This window comes from Elgaria multicarinata, chromosome 1 (genome assembly GCF_023053635.1).
Source record: "Elgaria multicarinata webbii isolate HBS135686 ecotype San Diego chromosome 1, rElgMul1.1.pri, whole genome shotgun sequence".
Taxonomy (NCBI): Eukaryota; Metazoa; Chordata; class Lepidosauria; order Squamata; family Anguidae; genus Elgaria; species Elgaria multicarinata.
In genome coordinates this window covers 172,049,117-172,071,444 of record NC_086171.1, presented here as the reverse complement: position 1 = coordinate 172,071,444, position 22,328 = coordinate 172,049,117, and the positions used below count along the sequence as shown (strand labels likewise).

Below are 22,328 nucleotides of genomic sequence, written 5' to 3'. Positions count from 1 at the left end.
GGGTGATAAAAATGGTTGCTCTCTGTAAAGAGTATATTGAATGGGCTGGTTCACATGGCATGGCCAGCTCACTATGGGTTATTTAATGCACAATGAGCTGTGGTGCATGCCAGACAACATTTTGAATATGAAACCCCATGGGGGTGGGTGGGTTGCCATGTCGTGTGAACCCATCCACCTAGGGTTATCTGAGGATATAAAAACCTCTTGAATAACCCTACAACGAACTGGGGGGGGGGATCTACACTACTGCTTTTAAAGCGCTTTAAAGCACTTTGAAAACGTTTTGAAAACTGTATATGCAGTGTGTCCTGGGCCCAAACAGTTGTCAAAACTGTTATAAAGTGCTTTAAAGCGCTTTAAAGCAGTAGTGTAGATCCCCCCCTGGTTTCATTGTAGGGTACAAGGGTTGTTTAACTCTCAAATAACCCTAAGTGGCTGGGTTCACATGGCAAAACAACCCCTGAGTGGGGGTTGCATATTCAAAATGTTGCCTGCCTGTGCTGCAACTCATCATGTGCTAAACAACCCCTGCTGAGCCTGCTGTATCATGCGAACCAGGTCACAGTGTGCTGAGCTATGATAGGCTCACCTGCCCCATAAGTCACTACCCACATCAAAAGCATATCCCTTAAAAAAGGTGGGCAAGTAGTGCTAAGGGTATCTACACCTGTGGAGATTGCATCTCTCTTCCATCCTTCTCAAAAAATGGTCCGACAGAGACAGTACTGGGACAACCCAGGACGATTATACGTTGATAATGTGATGTGGATCTCTTGTAAAATGTGAGTGAATAAGCCATAGTGATTCTACCATATATTCTCAACTGGAAGCACCCTTTGTTTGTTTTATGGAGCTCCTGTCAACCTCCCTGCTTCCCCATCAAAGGCAGAAAGACAGACTAGTGACTGGTGGGAGATTTTTGCCTTCCAGAAAGAGACTTTTAGCCTTGCTTTTAAAGCCTCTACCTTGTATAGAGAAAGCCTATTGTCTGGACTCCCTGTAAAATTCCATGAATGAGGGCAGGGTGATTACACAATAAAGCCTTACCTAGAAACACCCAATATAATCTTTGGTGATCCTAATTAGAAGCAAAGGCCTGATAATGAAAAATAGCATACAGCTACAGAATCATATAAAATGTATCTGTTTCTCTTTCTCCTATGCTACTAATTAAATCCTGATCTCTTCAGATAAGAGCAAAAGTAAAACCTAGGGCAGGACATAGATTTACCCTGGTCTCTGTGAAGATTCCAATATATATTTCAGACCTGAATTGCAACACTGTGTTGTTTTAAAAAATAAAAAATAAAATGGCTAATTATTTTGATTTTTTTAACAGGGGATTTTTCAACAGGCAATGCCTGACTGCAAGTCCTATCTTTGTGGTTTTCTAAGGTACTTTGAGGCACTGAAAATGTTAGATTCCATCTCTGATTTGGAAGAGGTGCCTATCTTTCAGTTAACTTGTTTCTTTTCTTGCATTTCCAATTACAACTCTCAAAGTTTCTGATTTGTATTGAGTTTTGAAATCCCAGAAGCAGATTAACTGTTCCTTTGATAACTCACTAAAATGGAGCCCTTGCAGAAACTATTTTCCAGAACACAAATGCTCAGACACAAAATGCACACCCACCTGTTGAGCTTTCACCGCTACTTCCTGCCAGCAAGGGTGTCAAGATATTTTCCCCTGCTCCTCTGAAGTTTAACAGAAATGTTTCACAAAGGAAGTCTCAAACCACAATGCATCAGACAGTACATGTCAGGCATTCCTGTTCTGACAGAGCTGTCACTAATCTTATTTTTCAGCTTTTCTTCAATTTTTCTTTGCATTGCATTTTTTTCTCCTGAAGCATTTTGTTTTGAGATCTTCAGGAGAAGCCCTTCTCTCAGTCTCACCACCTTCACAGGCATGCCTGGTGGGAACGCACGAGAGGGCTTTCTCGGTGGCTGCTCCATTGCTCTGGAACTCCCTTCGAGGGAAGCTAGACTGGCTGCCTCCGTGATGTGTTTCCAGAGGCAGGCAAAAATTTTATTTCAGCAGGCCTTTGCTGAATAATGTGGACCTCCATCTATGTTTTAAACTTTTAAAATGTATTTTAAATGTTGAAATGTTTTAATATTGAAACTTATTTAATTATATTGTTAACCTTTGTATATTTTTACTTATAGTTTTTACTTGCATATGTTTTAATTTTATAAAGCCGCCTTGAGGCCCAGCATTGGGCAAAAGGTGGGATACAATAAAGATGATGATGATGATGATAATAATAGGCAAAGCGTTTCAACACTGTCACTGTCGTGTTGCTCTCTGCAGCCCAACCTGACTCCAGTCTTCCCATTTGCTGTGTCCCTGTGTCACGTTGCTACCAGCCCCCTCCCTGCTTCTTCCTCCCACCCTATTCATTCATTCCCAGCATCAGCCTCCCTGCTTCTTCCTCTTACACCATCAGGTTGCCACCTAGTTCTCTGCAGGTCACTCCCAATCTGCCCCCTACTTCCCTACTGCCATTCCCAAGACTCCCTGTTTACAGGTTCTGAGGCTTCCTTCTTCCCTGTTTTATTTTCCCTCCCTTAATGGCCAGGAGTGGATCAAAGCTAAGTGATGGCCTTCAGCCACCCACTATCTTTACTTCCTAAGAATGTCTCTGCATTCACATGGAGCCCACAGCCATTCAGGTGAATAAAAATGCCAGGTGGCTAGAGGCCAGCGATTCACTTTGATGTACCCCCAGCCACATGCAAAAAATGGTTTAATTAAATTAAAATTTAAAAAATCACAGGTATCAGCAGGGCACTTTGCAGACACAGGGGGAAGTATCTGTGGGTGCTGTGGTCTCCACAAGCACCATGTTGCCTTGCCCAATAAGATACTGATAAAATGTGTAAGTACAGATACTAATAATTTCAGCCTGGCCATCGAGTACCTTCCAAGATTTTTCTGCTGCTTGCAGCAACATAGCTAAAAGCTCCTGCAAAATCACCAACTTTTGCTTCAGCAGTAGTTCTCGATGCAGCGCCTCCTAAAAAATAAAGAAATCGGACTCAGCAAAGTGTACCAAAGATATCACACTGTCAGAGCTTATTCCCTAACCCCGTCTGCTGTATCAGTAGTGAGACTTTCCTTAGCCTCCCAAGAGGGTTTTTTCTCTCTCTCTAAAAGGCAGCATGAACTGACACACTCAAGGCATTCAAGATGTCACTGTACAGCCATCTGTCAGGTATGCTTTAAGATGGATTCCTACATTGAGCAGGGGGTTGGATTCGATGGCCTTATAGGGCCCTTCCAACTCTACTATTCTAAGATTCTATGACACCAGGTTGTTTCTGGGCATCTTGTCCAGTGGAGTCTGGTGGCTACGATGTCAGTGGGGCGGTGAATCCGCTCTGGGTTTCAGTCAGAACTCTAAAAGAGCTCTCCAAGATGCTGCACAAATTGTTGCCAATTCCCTGTATCTACTGTAGATCCCCCATGCCTGGGAAAGGTATAGGATATGGACTACAGGGATGCAGCAGATAAGGAGGATTAGTGAGAACTGGATGCCCCACTTTCTGCTAGCACAAAGCCATCGTTGGATACAACCCAATGATTCTGAAGACAGAAGCCTTCTTAGATGATGCCTGCTCATATTAAAACAATGCCTATTTTTGAAGAGGATACCCTCTTAGGTGGGATAGAAGGGGAAATAAATGTTAAGTACTTACACTTGAAATAAAGTAAACATTTTTTAAGAATCTGATCTCTGCTTATTGGAGGCATTTTAAAGATTTAAATTTATTAATCTAACCAATTGATGGCTTAAATATTGCTTCAGACCCTGGGTTCCAAAGTTTTGCTTGAACAACAGGACTTCCACTTCCTCTCCTCTCCCCTGCACCCCCAAATATGCTCCAGAGTGTACCCCAACCCTCCAGAGCAGATTTTGAGGGGTTAATTGGGACCGACGGGGCCAGGTCAATCCATTCCATCAAAGGTGTTCATTTCGTTGGCAGATGAACACTACTGGGGTTTACCCCTTAGACTTAACACTGTTGGTAGTTCAAAATGGTAGAACAGGGAAATGGCAAGGTCAGCAGGTAGCAGACTTTATCTTATTAAAATACACACAAAGCCTCAAGCCACATGCTATCTTTTTCCTCTCAGGTACTTTTTCCTGTACTTCAAGCTGTCTGCTAAGGCACCAAATGTGGGTAAACTTTTGATCCTAAATAATGTTTTTCTTAATAGCTTGAGAGCAAAAGCAAAACCTATAGATGGAAATCTGAGGTAACTTTCCATCATTGCTTTCTGTTTAATGTCTCATTTTCAGTTAAGGTCATATTGGAAGAGGGAAGATTCCCAGGCCTAGAGGCTAAAGTAATTTCTGAAGGAAAAGATAATTCATGGCAAAATTCTTCTCACAGATTGTCTCATGTTAGTTTTAGTTACTCACCTTGAGATAGTTAGAAAGTTGAATAATTTCCTGAAACAGAAATAAATAGTTTTAAAATACTAATTGAGCTTAATATGGAAATGTTCACATTTGGCAAGGAGATGCAACAGTCACTGTCAGCCTCTACATGAAGCTTCTGTTCTTGGCAAGGTAAGGGAGCAAACACTTTGTACATTGAGTATATTACAACTGTTGCACATTACTAAATTTAAATTTAAGGTTCTTGATTCAAGTCAAAAACTTCTCTGTCACAAAGGTTATTCGTTTAAGGAATTAATACCTCAGGCAACTGATTTGAGGTTTCATGAAAGGGAAGGAAGTTAATTTATTATTATATTTGTACTGGCGGAGTGGAAGAGAGCTGCTTGTGGAATTTTTTTCCTTCAGGTGTCTAGGGATGGGCGCCATTGGCAGCTTTACCTCAGCCAGTAAAATGTCTTGGGCCTGCCCTGGGTTTACCTAGAAGCCAGGATGCTGCATGGCTCAGTAACATTGCAATTGTGCATGCTGCTAAGATAGTCCCAGGCAGAGGACATAAAAAGTATGTCTCACAATAAGCTAAAGAGGTTGAGAAAATACCGGGTGGGGAGAGAGCTCAGCTAGCAGAGACCATAATAAAAGTTGCTGCTTGTAATGTAGGCTCTTTGAGTTAAGAAGCTTCCCAGATCTTAGTTTGATTGCCCTGGGGGAGGGGGGATGAAGTGTTCTCCAAAAATGTTTGTGATGGTTGCCCGAATGCCAAGTTGAGCTAAGTGTAGTTTGCCCATCCATGGTCATACTTAGAAAAAGGACAAATTTTGGGCCCATGATTTGTTGTTCTAATAAAGCACTAATATAATAACTTTCTTTCACAAGTCCAAATCAAATCTTTTGCTTGCATGAAGAGATTCTATTCATGCAATTAAAAAAATGTCTATGTATTAGCCAAGTTTTTTTACTCCATTGAGCAACCTGCTGAAAACGCTGTGTGGGTAGTGGAAATTAACATATAGAGGTGATCATACAACTCAATTAGGGCAGCTTATACCATTGAAAGCACATTACTCCTAGGGATTGGTTTGTGGTGATACATAGCATATCAGTTATTAATGTCTAATGAAACAGGATATCCATCACTATTTCATATTTTCCATACCTTATCTAAAACTGTGATTCCACAACTGAAAAAGAAAGAGAACATGACTTTATCAAACAGGACATGCCACTACTGTAAAACGGGATAGCTCTGAGTTATATCCAATGTTATGCGAGTTGACATTATGGCTGCACATCCGCTAGCACTAGTGCAAGCAACACCTAGTGTAATGAAGTCGTATGAGTTGTCGAAAGATTTGCAGAAAAAACTTGTGCAACATGTTGTGCAACAGCTTAAACCGTGACCCTTGCGCAAGGATAAAAACAGGGTTTCCACACATGTTGAAGCTTTGCACTAGCAGAGTGACACCACTGGATGCCACCTACTGGGGCCTGCCTAGAGGTGAGAGTGGCAGAGCCATGTGCAGAATTAACTGTACCGCCTAAGAGGCCCTACAAAGCAGTGGGGTCCGCGTTGTGTGTCTAATTTTATATGAAGCATAGTCAAGTGGAAAAGAATGAGGGTGTGTGTGTGTGAAAGATCCAGCTTCCTTTGCCTGGCCATACTACAGTTTAAATTGCCTCACCCTCTACTTTAGAGAAAATCAGCAGGACCTAGAGAACTTTACTAAAGACACCTTCAACTAGTCTCATAACTAAGTAGGGGTTAGCCCATGCCCACCCCCCAACCCGTCTCTGTTCAGGCAAGCTCCCACCCCAGACTTTCCTGAGGGAAGGCATGTGATGAGAGTGGTTGGTTGGGCACCATTACTTGAAAGTGAACCTAGTGTCTTCAGGCAGCAAATGAGATACACCTTTTCTGGCCTTTCGTACTCTGGAACAGAAAGGTATTGGAGCTGGGGAAGCAGCAGGGATTGCTGCACAACTGTCGAGATAAACTCCAACCACCTCTCTAGCTTTAAATCTGGAAGCAAGGCTGGCTGCTCAACCCTTGCCAAAGGGTGGCGCCTCACTCGCCATGGCAGGCATGGGGAGCAGTCTTGTTGAAGCCTGGAATTGGGGATCTAGAAGGTTTCCCTGATAGAACAGGCCATGCTGTGAATGTTTAAAAGGCGCAGTAGCAAGAGAACATCTTCACATGCTCAGAAATGCCTTCCCTGACATTATAGGCCATGCAGCTCATGTGCCTCTTGCATCAGCATGCTTGATATTGTGCCATGTTGGTCCAGGAAGATTTGTGCATGTGCAGTGTGACTTATGAAGGCAAGAAATCTTACAAAGCTTCTAACTGTTGAATTCTGGTGAGTATAACGAAAGAGCCAGGGCATCTTCAGTCCAGCACCGATTCAAGGATACTTCCAGATGAGGCTTTTATTGTGCCATCACCTTGCCACATTCACAGAATTTCACAAGGGGTCCAGACAAAGTTCTCTTCCTCACTTAATCTTCCTGTGTTTCCTCACAATTTCTTACATCTTTTTTCTTAACGTGGAAAATCAGTTAGGGAAAAGCAGAATCGGTGCAAAATGCCTTCTAACTGATACTGTCCCCAAAGTGTGGGGCAGACTTTGAGTAAAGTCCTTGCTGAAAATTTCTGCCCATATCTGTTCTATTCAAAATGTCCAATACTCAGTACTTAATCCCCAGTATTCTATCTGAAAGACACCAGTTCTAAGCTAAAAAATAATGTACAGTAATGTGCTTGCTCACTCTGTCTGTTGGGCTGAGCTTTTCTTTTCTGCACTTGATTCAGTTGTGGTCTGTGTACCTGTGTAAACACAAAATAAAGAAATCCCAAATGAATGCTTTGAACAATGGAGAATTAAATATGATTGGATATCCGACAGCTTTTGAAAGCCACTGGAGATATCTGGCACAAACATCTAGTTTTTAATTTCTGGAACCAGAAAGACAAATTAAATTATCCCCACTAGAGTCTTTACAATGAAAATATTTGCATGTTAAGCCCTTTAGAAACAGTTGAAAGAATATTCAACCAGTTCAAATGGAATAATGTAAAATGCAGAACCAAGTCATACAATGTCTAATTGTGAGGCAGATGTTATACTTTGCTGCTTACCTTTACAGCTTTTGGAAAGTTTGGCAGTGAACATGTTTTGAGGTGAGGAGTCCAAGTTGCCATGTTCAAAAGTATCACTGGGGTCATGCAGCACAGATTTGGTACAAAGGCGGGACGTAGGGTCAATCCAAGATTCCTGAAACAAAATAACAACTTGTTTCTCTACAACATATTGGGCTCAATCCTGAGAAAATCAATCATGTTAGTTGAAACCAAAATAGCTAGGATTCGTGATACTGAATCACCCCTGATTTGTCATAAGAACATAAGAACAGCCCTGCTGGATCAGACCAAGGGCCTATCTAGTCGAGCACTCTGTTCACACAGTGGCCAACAAACTGTCAACCAGGGAACCACAAGTAGGACACAGGTGCAACAGCACCCTCCCACCCATATTCCCCAACAATTAGTCTATACAGGCTTACTGCCTCTGATACTGGAGGTTGCACTTCACCATCAGGACTAGTAGCCAGTGATAGCCTTCTCCTCCAGGAATTTATCCAACCCCCTTTTAAAGCCTCCAAATTGGTGGCCATCACCACACTTTGTGATAGTGAATTCCATAGTTTAACTATGCACTGTGTGAAGAAGTACTCCCTTTCATCTGTCGTGAATCTTCCACCAATCAGCTTCAGGGGATGACCCTGGGTTCTAGTATTATGGGAGAGGGACAAAAATGTCTCCCTATCCACATTCTCCACACCAAGCATAATTTTGTACCCCTCTATCATGCTCTCTAGATCAACCCCATATCAGATTCTCGTCTCGTGGGGTTGGGGAGAATTTCCTTTTAATTTTTAAAACAGCAAGTTGGCACTATTTCCCCATTAAAAAAGAAAAGAAAATGATGGAAGAGAATCAGTATTGATGCTTTCCCTCTACTGGAAGGGAAACTGATGTTGGGACCATTTAGAAAGGCTATTCAAGGGCCAATTGTATTTATTTAGTAAAACTTTTCTATCCTACCATATATCCAAAGATTTCTAGGCGATTTACAAAAGTTAAAATCAGAAATCATGATTAATCCCAAAGCCCAGATAAGCAGGAAGTAATAAAAGAGGCCACTGAACTCAGTAAGGTCGACTGACAAGTTAACATGTTCAGGATTGGGGTATAAATCCTGTTGCGCCCATCTGGAGATATTACCTGGTTGGTAGGTGATGATCTCAGATTCGTCCAAGATGGTATCTCTTCCGAATCTCCAGTTTTGCTCTCAGGAGGCAACTGTCCATCTATCCTTCTTAGCTCTTCAGTTATTAGATTCCTTCTTCGGAGGAACTCTTTCTGTCGGGGGCTTTGAAGTGGCTCCTTTGCCTCTTTCCTCTGGTGTTTATCCACAAGACGGCACACGGTCCTATTATTCATTCTGCGCAGGTTTTCACGCTTCTCCTGACGGCGTTCATATTTTTCTTCATAACTCTCATGTTGGGGGCCATGCCGGCTATGGAATTTGCCAAATCCAGTTATCATACTGATTGCAAAGGTCACGCCAACGCACAACACCCGCCAAATACACCTGAGAGTCAACTTCCTGGTGAAACCAAGAAAAAGAAAGTCAGCAGAATGTAGGCTGTAGAGGTTTTGTATGCAACTATGAAGACAATGGTCTAGATTGCACGTAATTTCAACGCAGAGTACAGGTTGAGTGTGATTTGCCATTGAATTATGGGCTGTCATTACGTAGCTGTAGCTTCTGAAATAACCCTGAACTATGATTTAACTCTTTGTTGTTAACCACGAACAAGCCAGACTTCCATCCCAACAACAAACCATGGGTTCTTTTCCTGGGTTGTTCATGGCTAAAACCCCATTGTTAAACCATAGTGTAGGATTTGCATATAACAATAAACCATGATTAAACAACAACCCACAATTCAATGACAACCCATACACAACCCATTCTCTCGTTATGTGCGAACCAGGCCAATACCTCTTTGGAATAGGGTGCAGGTGACTCCAATATTGCATAAAATTCAAGACACTATAATGCAAAAATACTCTGAGCTCCTAGAAGACAAAGCTGTACCCCATAGCAGGGTTATTTCAGAAGCTACAGATTTTACTGTTTTATTGCTACTAAGCCTTTTGTATATTTATTTTGAAATCATATGGGAAATTCCTGGGTTATTTCAGAGAAGGATCCTTCCTTTAATTAATCCCTTTTCTTTCTTGTAAAATGCCTTATTTACATTAGACAAAAAGCCAAATTTCATTTGATTTTTTAAAAACACACACTTTTTCGACTTTGTGCAACTAAACTTGATGTACTATTGAAATTCAGAAGACATCAAATGTGGTAACTAGTCCTCAAAATTTATTTATTTTTCTTCCTCAAGCTCTGGAATGTTTTTAAATAAGGAAAAATCACTGTTTAATACTCAGGACCATCAATAATCGGTGAATTTTAGAAAGTGGGCCATCTTCCCTCAAATCCTGCTTACATTCCGCCTTCTGCTCATGCTTAAAGACTGCAAAGAGAGTGCTTTACATATTGATTGGGATTCATGAAAGGAACATATAAAGAAAATCCACTGTTATCTCTTTTAGCATCAAGCTTCAAGGGTGATAATATCTGAAGTATTATAGCAACGAGCAGGCCTGCCACTGCCTGTTGTTTTTTTAATCTGCCACCGCTTACCTCCTGCAGGAGCTTTATTTTCTGTGTTCTCCGCACTTTCCAAAGTCGACTGGATTAGAGGATGCTCTGTCGCCTCACTTAATTTTATACATTTAATTATATTTGTGTTCAGTTTGAGGAAGGCATAAAACACCCTCTCAACCCTAAAAACTACGGCTCAGGGCTAGAGATACGTTCGGTTTCCACACTGCCTTTCTCTGTGTGTATCTGACTATAATCCATCTGACATAGGCAGGTTGCACCAGAATTCAGTCAGAAGAATGAGTGCCTTTGTTTGGGCATTACCTCGCTACCCTGTGCCTATATGAAGAGTGTGTTATTAATCTCCTCTTTTCCTCATTTAAACTTTGACAATTCATATGTTGCAAGTTTACTAGCCATAGGGAGCCAAAGGCTTGTGGATCTTTGCTTTTCTATTAGAAAAGCAAAAAGGAGGAAAGAATTGAACAAACTTCAAAAAAACCCTCATCCACGTATTACTCCTGTTCTCCCACCACTGCTGGCTGTGAGACTCCCTGTGCCTTCAGCCAGGGGGATAATCCGTGTGCATATTCTAAGAATGGTGGTTGGAACGGAGGAATCATGTGAGCATGTTAGGAATTCAGCAAAGAAGGTTAGAATGGAATTGGCCTTGCACTACAATTTAATGGCTAACAGTACTTGATTTTAACCCACACCTGTTCCAAGTTAACACTTATTGGGCCTGTTCAGAAGACACCTTAAACCCTGTTGGTTAAGGCTTTTGGTTAAACAGCAGGGTTTAAGGTGTCCTGTGAGATGCATTTTGCTAAACTCTGCTCACTCATTAACCACAATCAGATCGTCTGCAGCAGGTTTAGCAGCTCTAATGGTGGCTTAAAGTGTTGTCTATATGCGGGGAAAGCCCTGTGGTGGCTGTGGATCTGCACCATGTTGGTTAGACAACACAAGCACATCTTTGCAGCCACTGTGGGGATTCTCCGCGATGTTGTGATTTGAAAAAGTCGGGGATGTACCCTGACTTTTTCAAATGGAACGACGTTAATATGGCACTTCTGACATGTGACGTCACTCCAGGGCCAATCCGGGGTCAACCCGCGAGCAGTGCTTGATGTAAGGCACCCAGCAATTGGTTGCCTTACATCGGGAAGAGGTCAGGGGAGGCTCTGGTACCTGGATGGCTGCCCAGAAACTCCGTGCTGCCTCCTCAATGTTGGGATTACCTGATGGCGCCTTGGGAGAGGGGAAGCATGGGGATGAAGAAAGAGATGGTGCCAACCCAGCACCATGAAGACAGCTCTTAGGAGACAGATTAAAATATCCTATTCCCTATTCAATCTGTTAAGCATGGCAGGAGGCAACAATGCAGGAGAGTGAGAGAAAATGACTGAGAGAAGAGTTGTGTGACATTCCAAGATGAGGAAAGAAATATTGTCCTGGAAACAGAGGTCAAGAGGTTGAAAAGAATGTGATGCAGAGGTATCTGCAGAATCTAAATATCATTTCTCACAATTTCAGTGGATGTTTTGTATGATATGAGCTACCTACTTTTCTTGATGAGTTGTGACTTCTGGATTTGACAAATCTGCAGGATGTTTTCTTAGATATGCAGAGGTTTCGCCTATTAACAGTTAAGCATACATATGGTAGTCATCTATCATCATCATCATTATTACTATAAAATATTATTAGTATTAATTGCTTTGATAAATAGAACCTTTATGCCACCTAATCATAATCTATCTCCTTTGCTCATGCCCAGGCATGTTCAGTTCCAACAGACGCTGCTTCCAGATGTGCCACTCATAGCTCTTCTACTGTAAACTACAAGCAAAATTGCAATTGACTTTCCACACTATCTGGAGAATTGCACTTTATCAGTACCTGACAGAATACCTCTCTGATATGAACATACCTGGACACTGCAATGAACACCTGGGGTCTTCCTCTGGGTGCTACCTCCAAGGGAGGCTCAGAAGGTGGCAACAAGAGAGAGGGGGGCCTTCTCAGTGGTTGGCCCCCTGACTCCCAGGCATTTAATGACATATAATGGACATCTGTGTCTGCTGTTTTCAATCAGGTCTATAAGGGAAAATATTTTTTATTTAAAATTGTTTCTGGCTGTTTGTACATCCAACTAGATTCTGACCAAACCAGTGGGTGCGGCACAGCTGCTACTGATGGGGATATTTAAAGCTCAGCATACATGCATTATATAACCTTTGTGTCGGACTCCTTTTTATGCCCCCTAGTTTGCTTTTGCTTTTTAATCAGTCTTTTAATGATAGCTAAAACACTCTTCCAGATATTTTTTTTATTTCAAATGAAAGAGGAGTATAGTACTAGGACACCATGATTCAGCCTGCCCAAATCTGGTGCCCTTCCAATGTGTTGGACAACATTATTAATATGAATAATGAATATAAAACAGGTAAAAACTATTTTCATTAAAACACCAAAATATGGTAACACAACCTAAACAGCAGTAAGAACCACAGCCAAAACAACTGATACATAACAAGCCTTCAAATGCCTGGGAATAAAAGAAAGTCTTGACCTAGTACCAAAAAGATGCCAATGTTGGCACCAAGCAAGAGTCACTTGGAAGAGTGTTCCACAGTTCTGGAGCCACCACAGTAAAGGCCCTCTTCCTTCTTGCCCTCCTTCAAATCGCCCTCAGAAGAGGCCTTCTGAGGAAGGCCTCAAATATTGACCATTCTTCATAAAACACAGTAAATACCTATGATGTTTGATTGTTAAGAGTCACACATGTTCATAATTTACCACAAAAATACATGATACATGACCTGTTGTTGATATATTGGCACTAACAGAAGCTTTCCCCCCATTGAGAATAGTAAGCATCAGGGGGCTGAATTGGATTTGAACTGCAGCAAAAGCAGAGGATTAATCCTGCCCCCCACCCCACTCTGACTCACCCCCTATATGGTGGCTGTTTGTTAAAATAGCCATACAAAACATAACACCTCATATAGTTTGGCTCTTAAATAATCATTCAGTATTTTATCAGAGTCCATGGACTCGGTTTTTGGAGATTCACAGAGGTTTAACATGTTTGTTTGCGTTAAATTTAGATTTCATTTTAAACCAGGTTATATAATATATTTAAAGACACTTGCTGCTGCTAATCCTCTTCTCCCCCACCCCCCAGCCAACTAATTTCAATAAAAGCTAATCAAATTTTTCATTACAGTTCATGCCACCGATGTATTCACACACTTGAGAAAATAAGCACTGTATCTCTTAAACAGATGCCCATTACAGGCAGCTTCTTAAATAAATACCCATCTTCCAGATACACAATGTTCTCTGCAATGTTCTCCTGGAGTTTCCATTCAAGTAAAGCAGTTTGGGATCTAAAGCCCTGTGGCTTCGTACTAGGCCTGCTCAATCAGGTTTTTCTCTCCTCCTTAGATCAAAAGTCACATCTCAGGTGTTTGTAGTTGTGGGTGGAGATCAATCTTCTTGGAAGATAAAGTGATTCTCCTCTCACTTTCAAAGGAGAGCTGAGAGTCACATGTAGGAGAAGGGCGGGTGAGGTGGTTGTGGTCTGTAGTAATTGAATGAATATTACAACTGAATGTTCTTCTATGTGGAAGAGGAAGAGGAGTAGCAGCAAGTTCCCAAACATTTTGCAGGTAGAAACCAGCACTGCAAGGAGTGGATTGTACCTTTCTCTCTGATGAGCTAGTTTGCTGGTTTATTCGCAGAGAGTTTCTATCTCTCTCCCTTGGTGTTTTGTTTAATGTTTTATTTTTTTGCTGTTTTATTTGTATATTTTGTAAAGCACCAAGTACATTGTTGGTATTATATAAATAATAATAAAATTAATAATAATAATAATAATAATAATAATAATGTGAAGAAGCAATAAAAATGTGACACTACCTCAGTCTGAAATGGTACAGTCAACTCTATGAACTCAGGATTCTACCACCTCATTCTACTCTGTATATGCAGAGCAGGCCAAAGTGCAATGTTGCACACTGGGAGTTAAGTTCCTCTTTCAGTTATTGGTAGAATCCTGCAAAAACCTAGGATAACCAAACCAGTTAGGGTGAAATGCTATGCATATTTAGACAGAAACAAGTCCTAAAATCCCCAGGGAGTTGTAGGACTTTTTTCTGTCTAAGTATACATAGGATTGCCCCCTTAGCTCCCCTTTACTGGTCCACCCTTCTGTCATTTTGCATCACATGTCTATCATCCCGTTGGGAATATTGCAACCTTATCTGTATGAGAAAATAAAGCACAAAGAGGTAACAGCTATGTTAGAGATGAGGGCATGGGCACAGTTGAGAAAGGCGTAGATGAAGAGATGCTGGCTGAGTTCGGACGACACCCTAATCAGCCGTGTGTGTAATTGGAACAAAATGGAAAACAACTGCTGATTAGCGTGTCGTCCACACTCAGCTGCTGACTTGCTGTTAAGGTATATAGATATTTGGAAGGACATGTGCAACAAGGTTGTTTACTGTATAAAAGGTCTGCTGTAACTGCTTTTGGGGCCTTCCCCCCTCATTTCGGGGTGCAGCCCACAGCTGTGCTAACTCTGTTTCGCTGCCAGAAATACAGGTGTTTGCTAGTGTCACACTGGTCTCTTGTCAGTGCTTTGGAATTCCATGACATCTGCAAGTTGCTGGAATGGGGCAGTATTGCAGCTAGTTAATGCATGGAAATTTTGGGCACAACTAGTCTTAGGATCTCTATAGCCTACAGAAGGGTGACCATCTGAAAAGGAGGACAGGGCTCCTGTATCTTTAACAATTGTACAGAAAAGGGAATTTCAGCAGGTATCATTTGTATGCATGCAGCACCTGGTGGAGTTCCCTCTTCACCACAACAAAGCTACAGGAGCCCTGCCCTCTTTTATATCTGGTCACTCTACAAAAGAGGGCAGTGCTCCTGCAGCTTTAACTGTGGTGATGAAGAAGGAATTTCACCAAGTGCTGCATGCATACAAATGACACCTGCTGAAATTCCCTTTTCTATACAATTGTTAAAGATACAGAAGCCCTGTCCTCTACATTGGGCTGTAGCTAACTTCTGCTTGCTCTTGTAAAGGACCACTTCCCAAACACTCCCAGGCTCAGCTGTTCCATCTTCCTCCTCTATCCCAAACGGAGGCACAGCAGCCTGCATAATGGAATGCAAAATGGACTGAACAAACTCTCTCTAAACTCTATGTTGTCTACATTAAGTGTGTAAGAATATTTGTGAGAAAACTATTTCACCTTTTCTTGACTAAAGAAGAGTGTGGTCTCTTTTTGTTATGCTAAGATAACCTGTGTGCATGTGGGACTGGTAAATGCTTATTCTATTTTGCTTTTTTCTGTTGATTTGCCTTTCTAACTGGAGGCATCATTACCAAATAATTCCCATCACATCATTCAGGACTTCCTGTATATCTGGACTTGTAATAGGATATTTGTTCTTGTAGTCACACAAACTTCTGTAGTACATCTGAACATACCAAGTGGTAAGGTTTTCTATCACGGATTTGTTAGGTTGCCTATATTAAACAAAACATGGTGTGATTCCCCTACCCCTATTCCCATGCCATGCATTTTAAGGTGTGCCAAAGTTTGGTAAGGCTTCCACCCATCAGTCACTTGGTAAGTATTAGCAATCTATGACAGCTGATGTTGAGTAGGGAAGATATTCCCCAAATTATGATTTTATGGCCATGGACATTACATAGGAAAGGTACGGTATCAATTCAATAAGGAAGGCAAGCTTTTGCTTAAAAGCCAACACTTTTTTAATTTATTATTTGGTAAATTAATAACCCAATTTTCCATGTTTAACCCTAAAGTATGAGACTTTAGGGAAATGTCTTCTCCACTCAATGTGGAATGGTGTGTGTGTTTACTATTTATTTTAAACAGTTCTGTGGTGCCCTCCAGTTGAAAATGTCCAAAATAGGGATATCCATTGCAGGGAAATCCAGCCCTCTTGGGGCTAAATGGATTTCCTTGGAGCCACTCATGGATTTATACTTTTTTTATATAAAAACAGCAAGATATGGAAATTGCGGCTGGTGAGTCAGAGACTGGGGTGCGGGTGGGGAGCTGTGGAAAGCTTGGCAGATTTCAACCTCCCCCCTCCCCCAAGACGGAATCGCCCAACATCCCTAGCATGGAGTATTTAAGCATTATATACAACAATAATAGTAAAAGGCAGTGCTAAAAGCAACCACTGTGGTGTTGATTTTAAGGTCTGAACTAAACATTATTTTAGGTTTTTTTTAGTTGCAGTTCACATACGTGCAGTATATTTAGTTGCAATTAAATGGATAATCTAAAATACTCATGGAGATGAAACACCCCTAGATAATCTAAAATAACTCATGATACTGTTATGGAAAAATAACTGATTTCCCACTACTCCCTTCTTCCTTTCCCAAAATGCCACCCTTGGGTGATTTCTAAGTGATTTAGATGAGTAGAATAGACCCCTACTCCCAGGTAGGAGAGAAAAGTCCCATTTACCTATTTGGGTAAGGTCGCTTACTCAGGGGTAAGGATGAGCCCTAGCCGCTAGTTAAATCACCAGGCGCTTGACACACACACGCACTTCTTATTTCCTTTCCTTCCAAAGGAAAGGAAATAAGAGGTGGGAAGCTCGCCCATCGAAGGGAATGTCAGGCGCCAAGGGAAGGTAAAACGGGAAGATTTCTGCCACATAGGCAAGGTGAGACAGGAATGTCCCAGGGGACATTGCGAAGAGGGGGGGAACCAGGGAGAGAGTGGTGGACAGCGATTAGTTAAAGACAATGGAATACGTGACAGGAAGGTCCTAGGATTCATTACTAAGGGATTCATGTGATCATGGAGTTTGCAAAGTCAATAGGGTCTCTCTCTCACATCTGGGCATGTCAAAAAGACAAAGAGGAGGATCAGCTGTGACGATCTGAGCAAGCAACCAATTATTTGCATACAATGTTTCCCCCCTGTATAAAATGAAAAGTAAACTTCTGTTCCGGGCCTTTTCCCTTATATGTGTAAAGGGAGAGGGACCTTTGAACAAAGATTTTGGGTACCTGAGGTGGAAGTAAACTTTCCTTTTGAAAACCTGCATCCGGATGTTTTTTATTTGGCTCAATTGGTTCGTATTCCACAATATTTATAACAATACAGGGCTTTATAGACTTTGAAAACAACACAATCTTTTTTTTAAAAGGGCCAGATTTTTTTTCTTAAGAGAAAGACAACAACTCTAAATAAAGCAAGAGTGTTTTACTGACCTCTTTGAACCAACAGTGTTAACAGTATTACGAACAAACTTTCAAGGCCTAATCTACTCCAAGCAGGGTATTGTACTATGAAAGCAGTATGTAAAAGGCAGGAGCCACTCCAAGCAAGATATAGTGGAATGAAAGCAGTATATGGTATATGTTAATAGGCCCCAACAGTTGTCAGTGCACTTCACTACTGCTATAAAGCAGTAGTGTGGCTCCTGCCTCTTATATACCATTTTCATACCGTTTTCATGTGAGAACATATCAACCATCTGCTTCTCTCACTCTCTCTCTCTCTCCAGGAAATAGTGAGAAATGACTGCAGCAATGAATGGAGAATTAGGTCTTCACTCCTTAGTGACACAACTAGTCAGTAACTATGGGTGGAGCAACAGCAACCACAAAAGAAGAAAAAGCCAGCTGTGGTCCTCTGTAGTGCAGCAATTTGCCACAACTTAACACACAATTAAGAAGTGGGCAAACTTCCCGACATTAATCATGTGGTATGTTGGTCGTCTATTTCACCCATTTCTGTTTACCAGAGATCTGCTCATACTCCCCTCATTGGTTAGGGTGACCATATTTTGGAAACCAAAAAGGAGGACAACATGATGTAGGGGTGGGGTAAAACCTCTTCCTTTCAGTTTCCCAACTTAAATAGATTCCTCCGCAAGCTGCTGATTATCCCACCGTGTGTGTGTGTGTGTGTGTGTGTGTGTGTGTGTGTGTGTGTGTGAGAGAGAGAGAGAGAGAGAGAGAGAGAGAGAGAGAGAGAGAGAGAGAGAGAGAGAGAGAGAGAGAGTCTGTGTGTGAATGAATGAATACAGGTACTTGCACTGTATTCTAAAATCTGTACTTTAATTAACTGATTTTATCCAATAGGGATAAAGTGACATTTAAGTGTCACAAAAAAAGAGAAAATCCTTCAACCCGAAAAGAAGGCAAAAGAGGATACAGATTTGCATAAAATTTGCACATGCTAAGTTATACAGAAATATGAAAATGTATCAATGTAATTTAAATAGGAATAAAATGCATCGCCCCATTATGGGAAACAAAATGACCAAGTGACCTGCCTGCTTAGTCTCCTGTCTAGGTGCCAACTGTTGATGGGGAAATTCAAGGCCCCTACCTGCTCTCCCTTCTTTTGCTTCCTTAGCTTTAAACCAGACTTGGACTGGACAGCCCTTCAAATAGGGGATGCCTTCAAACAGAGGAATGTGCACTGTAAAGTTGGACACATGGCCACCCTATTATCCAAAGCAACTAGAACTCCCTGCTCCCTGGATTTAGAAGGAGGAAGCCTGTTGAGATCTAAGAAAGCTGCCACACACTGCTCCTCACACTGGATCCAACACCACTCACAACAAGAACCAATAAAATTTGCAACATTCTACATGTGATCATGTACGTCATCTCAGAAAGCAAGAAGAGCTTTTCTGTTACATATTTCCAGTTATGGTATATGTTTGACTTAATTTTCAAACTTTCCCTCTTAGACGTATTTCCTTCTTCGATAGAAATAGTCTCTTAAAAACAATATAAAGAGTTAATACAAAGGGCGGATATATAAAATGATAATTTGTACGTCTTACATGTCCATTTAAGCCAACCACAGAAATGCAGATTCACAGGATAACTTTTAAATGAATCACCTTCTTAAAAAGTATGAGGGTTGAGTACAGTTTTGTTTTTGTTTGTGCTTGGAGGGTTTTTTTTTAGGTGTGTGTGTGTGTGTGTGTGTGTGTGTGTGTGTGTGTGTGTGTGTGAATGAATGTGAATGATCTATAAGTATGACTGTACTGTAAATTCCACTGTTTCCTTGATGTTCTATTCCCTTATTTCCAGTTTATTACTACAGTGTTAAGTCAGGCAGTAGGGAAGCTGTTCTCTGATGCAGTTAGAAACATAAGAAAAAACTGTGTAAACAACAGGATTCATTATGTTTTGAACACCAGTCTACACAGGGTCTGTACCAACCAAGTCCTGGGCTGATAACGTCTAGTCCAAAAGTATAAGAGAATAAGGATCAGCATATAAGGAATGGCAAGTTTGGTACAAAAATGGTAGCATCAAAGAGCCATGGTGAACAGGATTTCTTCTTTGTGGTACTTTTTCTACCACTTCCTGTTTGGTGTTATCATTACTCGGGGAAGGGGATACAGAAACACACCTCACTGTACTTAAATTATGAATTGACCTCTTTTAAAATTTCACTTGGTTGGATTTTATGAAGCTTTTTGTTCATAAACCAGTCCCTTATGTTCAACTCTTTTTCTCTCATTCGCATCATATACTCCAATCTCTTCCCTATATCAGACAATGTTCTTAATCTAGTGGACAGGCTCAAAAAGGCAGATGGATTTAAAGACAGTGTTTTGTACATAAACACTACTATTAAGTGCAAAGTTAAGACATAAAGTTGGGGGGGATGTAATTATCAAAAGGAAAAAAATACTCAACTGAAAAATTCTTGTCCTCACTGACCACTCTGTACTATGGCATGAGACAGTCAATTAGTACAGGTTGCAGTAAAAGTTACATAAATAGTTCAGTAATTGCTACCAGATGTAAGGTTCACAAATGATCAAATAAAATGGAAAATATACAATTTATTTTCAGTCTCTATCCCAGTAAAATGCAAATGCTTAGATTTTTCATCAAGAATATACATTATTTTCAGATTTGCATTTTTCACATGGTTGTTAGGCTTGTTTCCGCTTTTAATTTTTCAGAAATATATTTCCTATCTGACATTGCAGCACAGAACTAAAGCTCTGCTGTTGGCCACTGAGGGCAGAAATTGGTCGATTTTGTTGCATTTCCTTCATTTTTTGGCGTTTAGATTGTCTATAACTTTTTACGTTTAAATTCCTCCCCCCACCCCGCTTGTCTTGATTTTCTTTAGTGTTTTCATAAGTCAGCTACTAATATGGATACACTAATTGGATATTCTCAGCTGAGGTGTCCTAATGTGGACATGCTAGTAAATGAGATAATTTATCTAGCTGAAATACCTTTTTCTATTCATTATTTCAGATCTTCCATGCCAACTTCTTCCTCCATTTTCTGCCTTAACACTCTCAAGACAGGAGAAGCCACATGATGAAAAGTTACCATTTCTGCTTGTTTAAATAAATCAGACAAGCTGTGTACTAAGAGCATTTTATTGCTATATTCAAAAATGGAGAAGGCAAAAGAAAAGAAAAATGGACACACAAGTATGGTGATGATCATCCTTCACTCAACCTCATTGCCCACGTGGAAATGCAATATATTGTTTGTGTTTAGGGTTTCTGATGTTTGGATTTAAAAAAAAAAAATCAAAATCAAAGGGGTGTATACAGTTCACACATCACTTCTATAATGGCAACAAAACAAAACAAAACCCCACCAAATTTTCATTTCAGAAATCAATGTTTCAAACCTAATGTTGGGCAATGTTTCAAGGTGGGATTTGAAGCCTGTTGTCCTAGTACCTATCCAACCTGTCACCCGAATTCCTTGTGTTCCCGGAAACTTACATCAATAGGCACTTTCCCCACCGAGAGATGAGCAACCCACCTACCTTGTCCAGTAGCCATAGTTTTCAGAATGTCTTTATTGTGAAGCTGACTCAAAAAGCCTTAACTTAAACACAAACCGGTTTTGAACAATGGAGATGAGAATTTGCTCAGCTTATTTAGCCCATACAAGTGGACAAACTGCTGAGGTCTTATTATCAATGCAAGGGTTTCCTTCTTTCTTTCTGGGCCAATACAAATGCCTTTTATCTTTCCCTCACAGGCACTGTCATTTTCCCCAGTTTAAGCAGTGGAAATAATGCCCATTCACGTTGCAACTTCACATTGTCAATCATGCCGGCGGAAGCGCAAAGAAAAAGTTCTTTTTTTCTTTTCTGTTTTTTAGATTCAGTGTGTTTGCATTTCTGTGCACTGAGAAATAAAATGGAAGGTTGCTACTAATGAGGGAGGTCCTTACCTTTGCTTTTTCGTGGCAGGCTTGAGGTGAATTCATCAAGGTCTGAGAGGCCTGGGACTGCCGTTGCTCAGGCACAAATGAGAAGATGCCTGCTTAGTTATCAAGTACTAACATGCTGTAACTGTCATTTTCATTCGGACGACTTCACTTTGCTGCTCTGTTGTGTTTTTTTGAAAAGAACAGGAAATACTCTAAGCCGCAATACTTCACCCTGGTTAGTTGGTTCCTCTCTGTCTCTCTCTCTTTCTCATTCTGCCCTACCCTGATATGACAAGGGAGGTGACAGGAAGCCCAGAGTTCTGTAAGCAGGTTCATAGTATAGTAGTTTGTCTCTGTTAGGGTAGAACAGTCTGCATTTCTTTCACTATCGTTGGGGGCTCCAGCAAAGTTTGTTGAGTTTATATTATCAGTCTTGGCACCTTGAGCCTATGCATAATTCCAGGAGGCTGTGGTTAGCAGCCTGAGACCAAGTCAAGCAAGATACCTTCAGGAATGAGAACTCGACTTGGCAAGAAAATAACCTTTATCAATTCTTGAGCATCGTGACATCCATGCTTTTCAAAAGCAGAGGCTAGGCTGTAGTATAGTGGCTAAGTTTGTGAACTCTTGAGCTAGAAAGTCCCTAGGAGAGCTGACTTCTACTATCAATGCAGCAGTTGCATTGATAGTAGAATGCTAATGGCATGTGCTGTGCATGCCTATGCACAGGGAAATGTATTGAGATTTTCAGTGGAAGGTACTGAAATGTCCTATAACATGCCTTAGGAAGCCAGGCCCAGCAACAGCAGCTGTCAGCATGGCCAGGCAGTTGTTGACGGCTCAGACAGGCTCAAAAGGCCCGTTTGCCCCTGCCCCTACCGTTCCTCCTCCTCCTCTGGCTGGTCCCACTGACCAAGGGTTGGGACACCCAGCTGAGCCTGC

At 41.1% G+C, this 22,328-nt stretch overlaps 2 protein-coding genes across 5 annotated transcripts in view; both read right to left on the bottom strand.

The window, feature by feature from the left end:
• Positions 1 to 21,712, bottom strand: part of TRAF3IP3 (TRAF3 interacting protein 3) — a 38,659-nt gene extending 16,947 nt beyond the window's left edge. For all 4 annotated transcript variants that reach the window (XM_063143118.1, XM_063143143.1, XM_063143134.1 and 1 more), the window contains exons 1-8: positions 21,408 to 21,712; positions 11,714 to 11,786; positions 8,695 to 9,079; positions 7,549 to 7,684; positions 7,179 to 7,236; positions 5,569 to 5,593; positions 4,434 to 4,463; positions 2,928 to 3,023 (exon numbers count right to left, since the gene is read on the bottom strand). In XM_063143118.1, the coding sequence (XP_062999188.1) occupies positions 2,928 to 3,023; positions 4,434 to 4,463; positions 5,569 to 5,593; positions 7,179 to 7,236; positions 7,549 to 7,684; positions 8,695 to 9,018 (669 nt within the window). In that variant the 5' untranslated portion in view covers positions 9,019 to 9,079; positions 11,714 to 11,786; positions 21,408 to 21,712. The remainder of the gene's footprint in view (positions 1 to 2,927; positions 3,024 to 4,433; positions 4,464 to 5,568; positions 5,594 to 7,178; positions 7,237 to 7,548; positions 7,685 to 8,694; positions 9,080 to 11,713; positions 11,787 to 21,407) is intronic.
• Positions 1 to 22,328, bottom strand: part of ATP5PB (ATP synthase peripheral stalk-membrane subunit b) — a 331,787-nt gene that overhangs the window by 287,835 nt on the left and 21,624 nt on the right. The gene's annotated exons all lie outside the window — the stretch shown is intronic.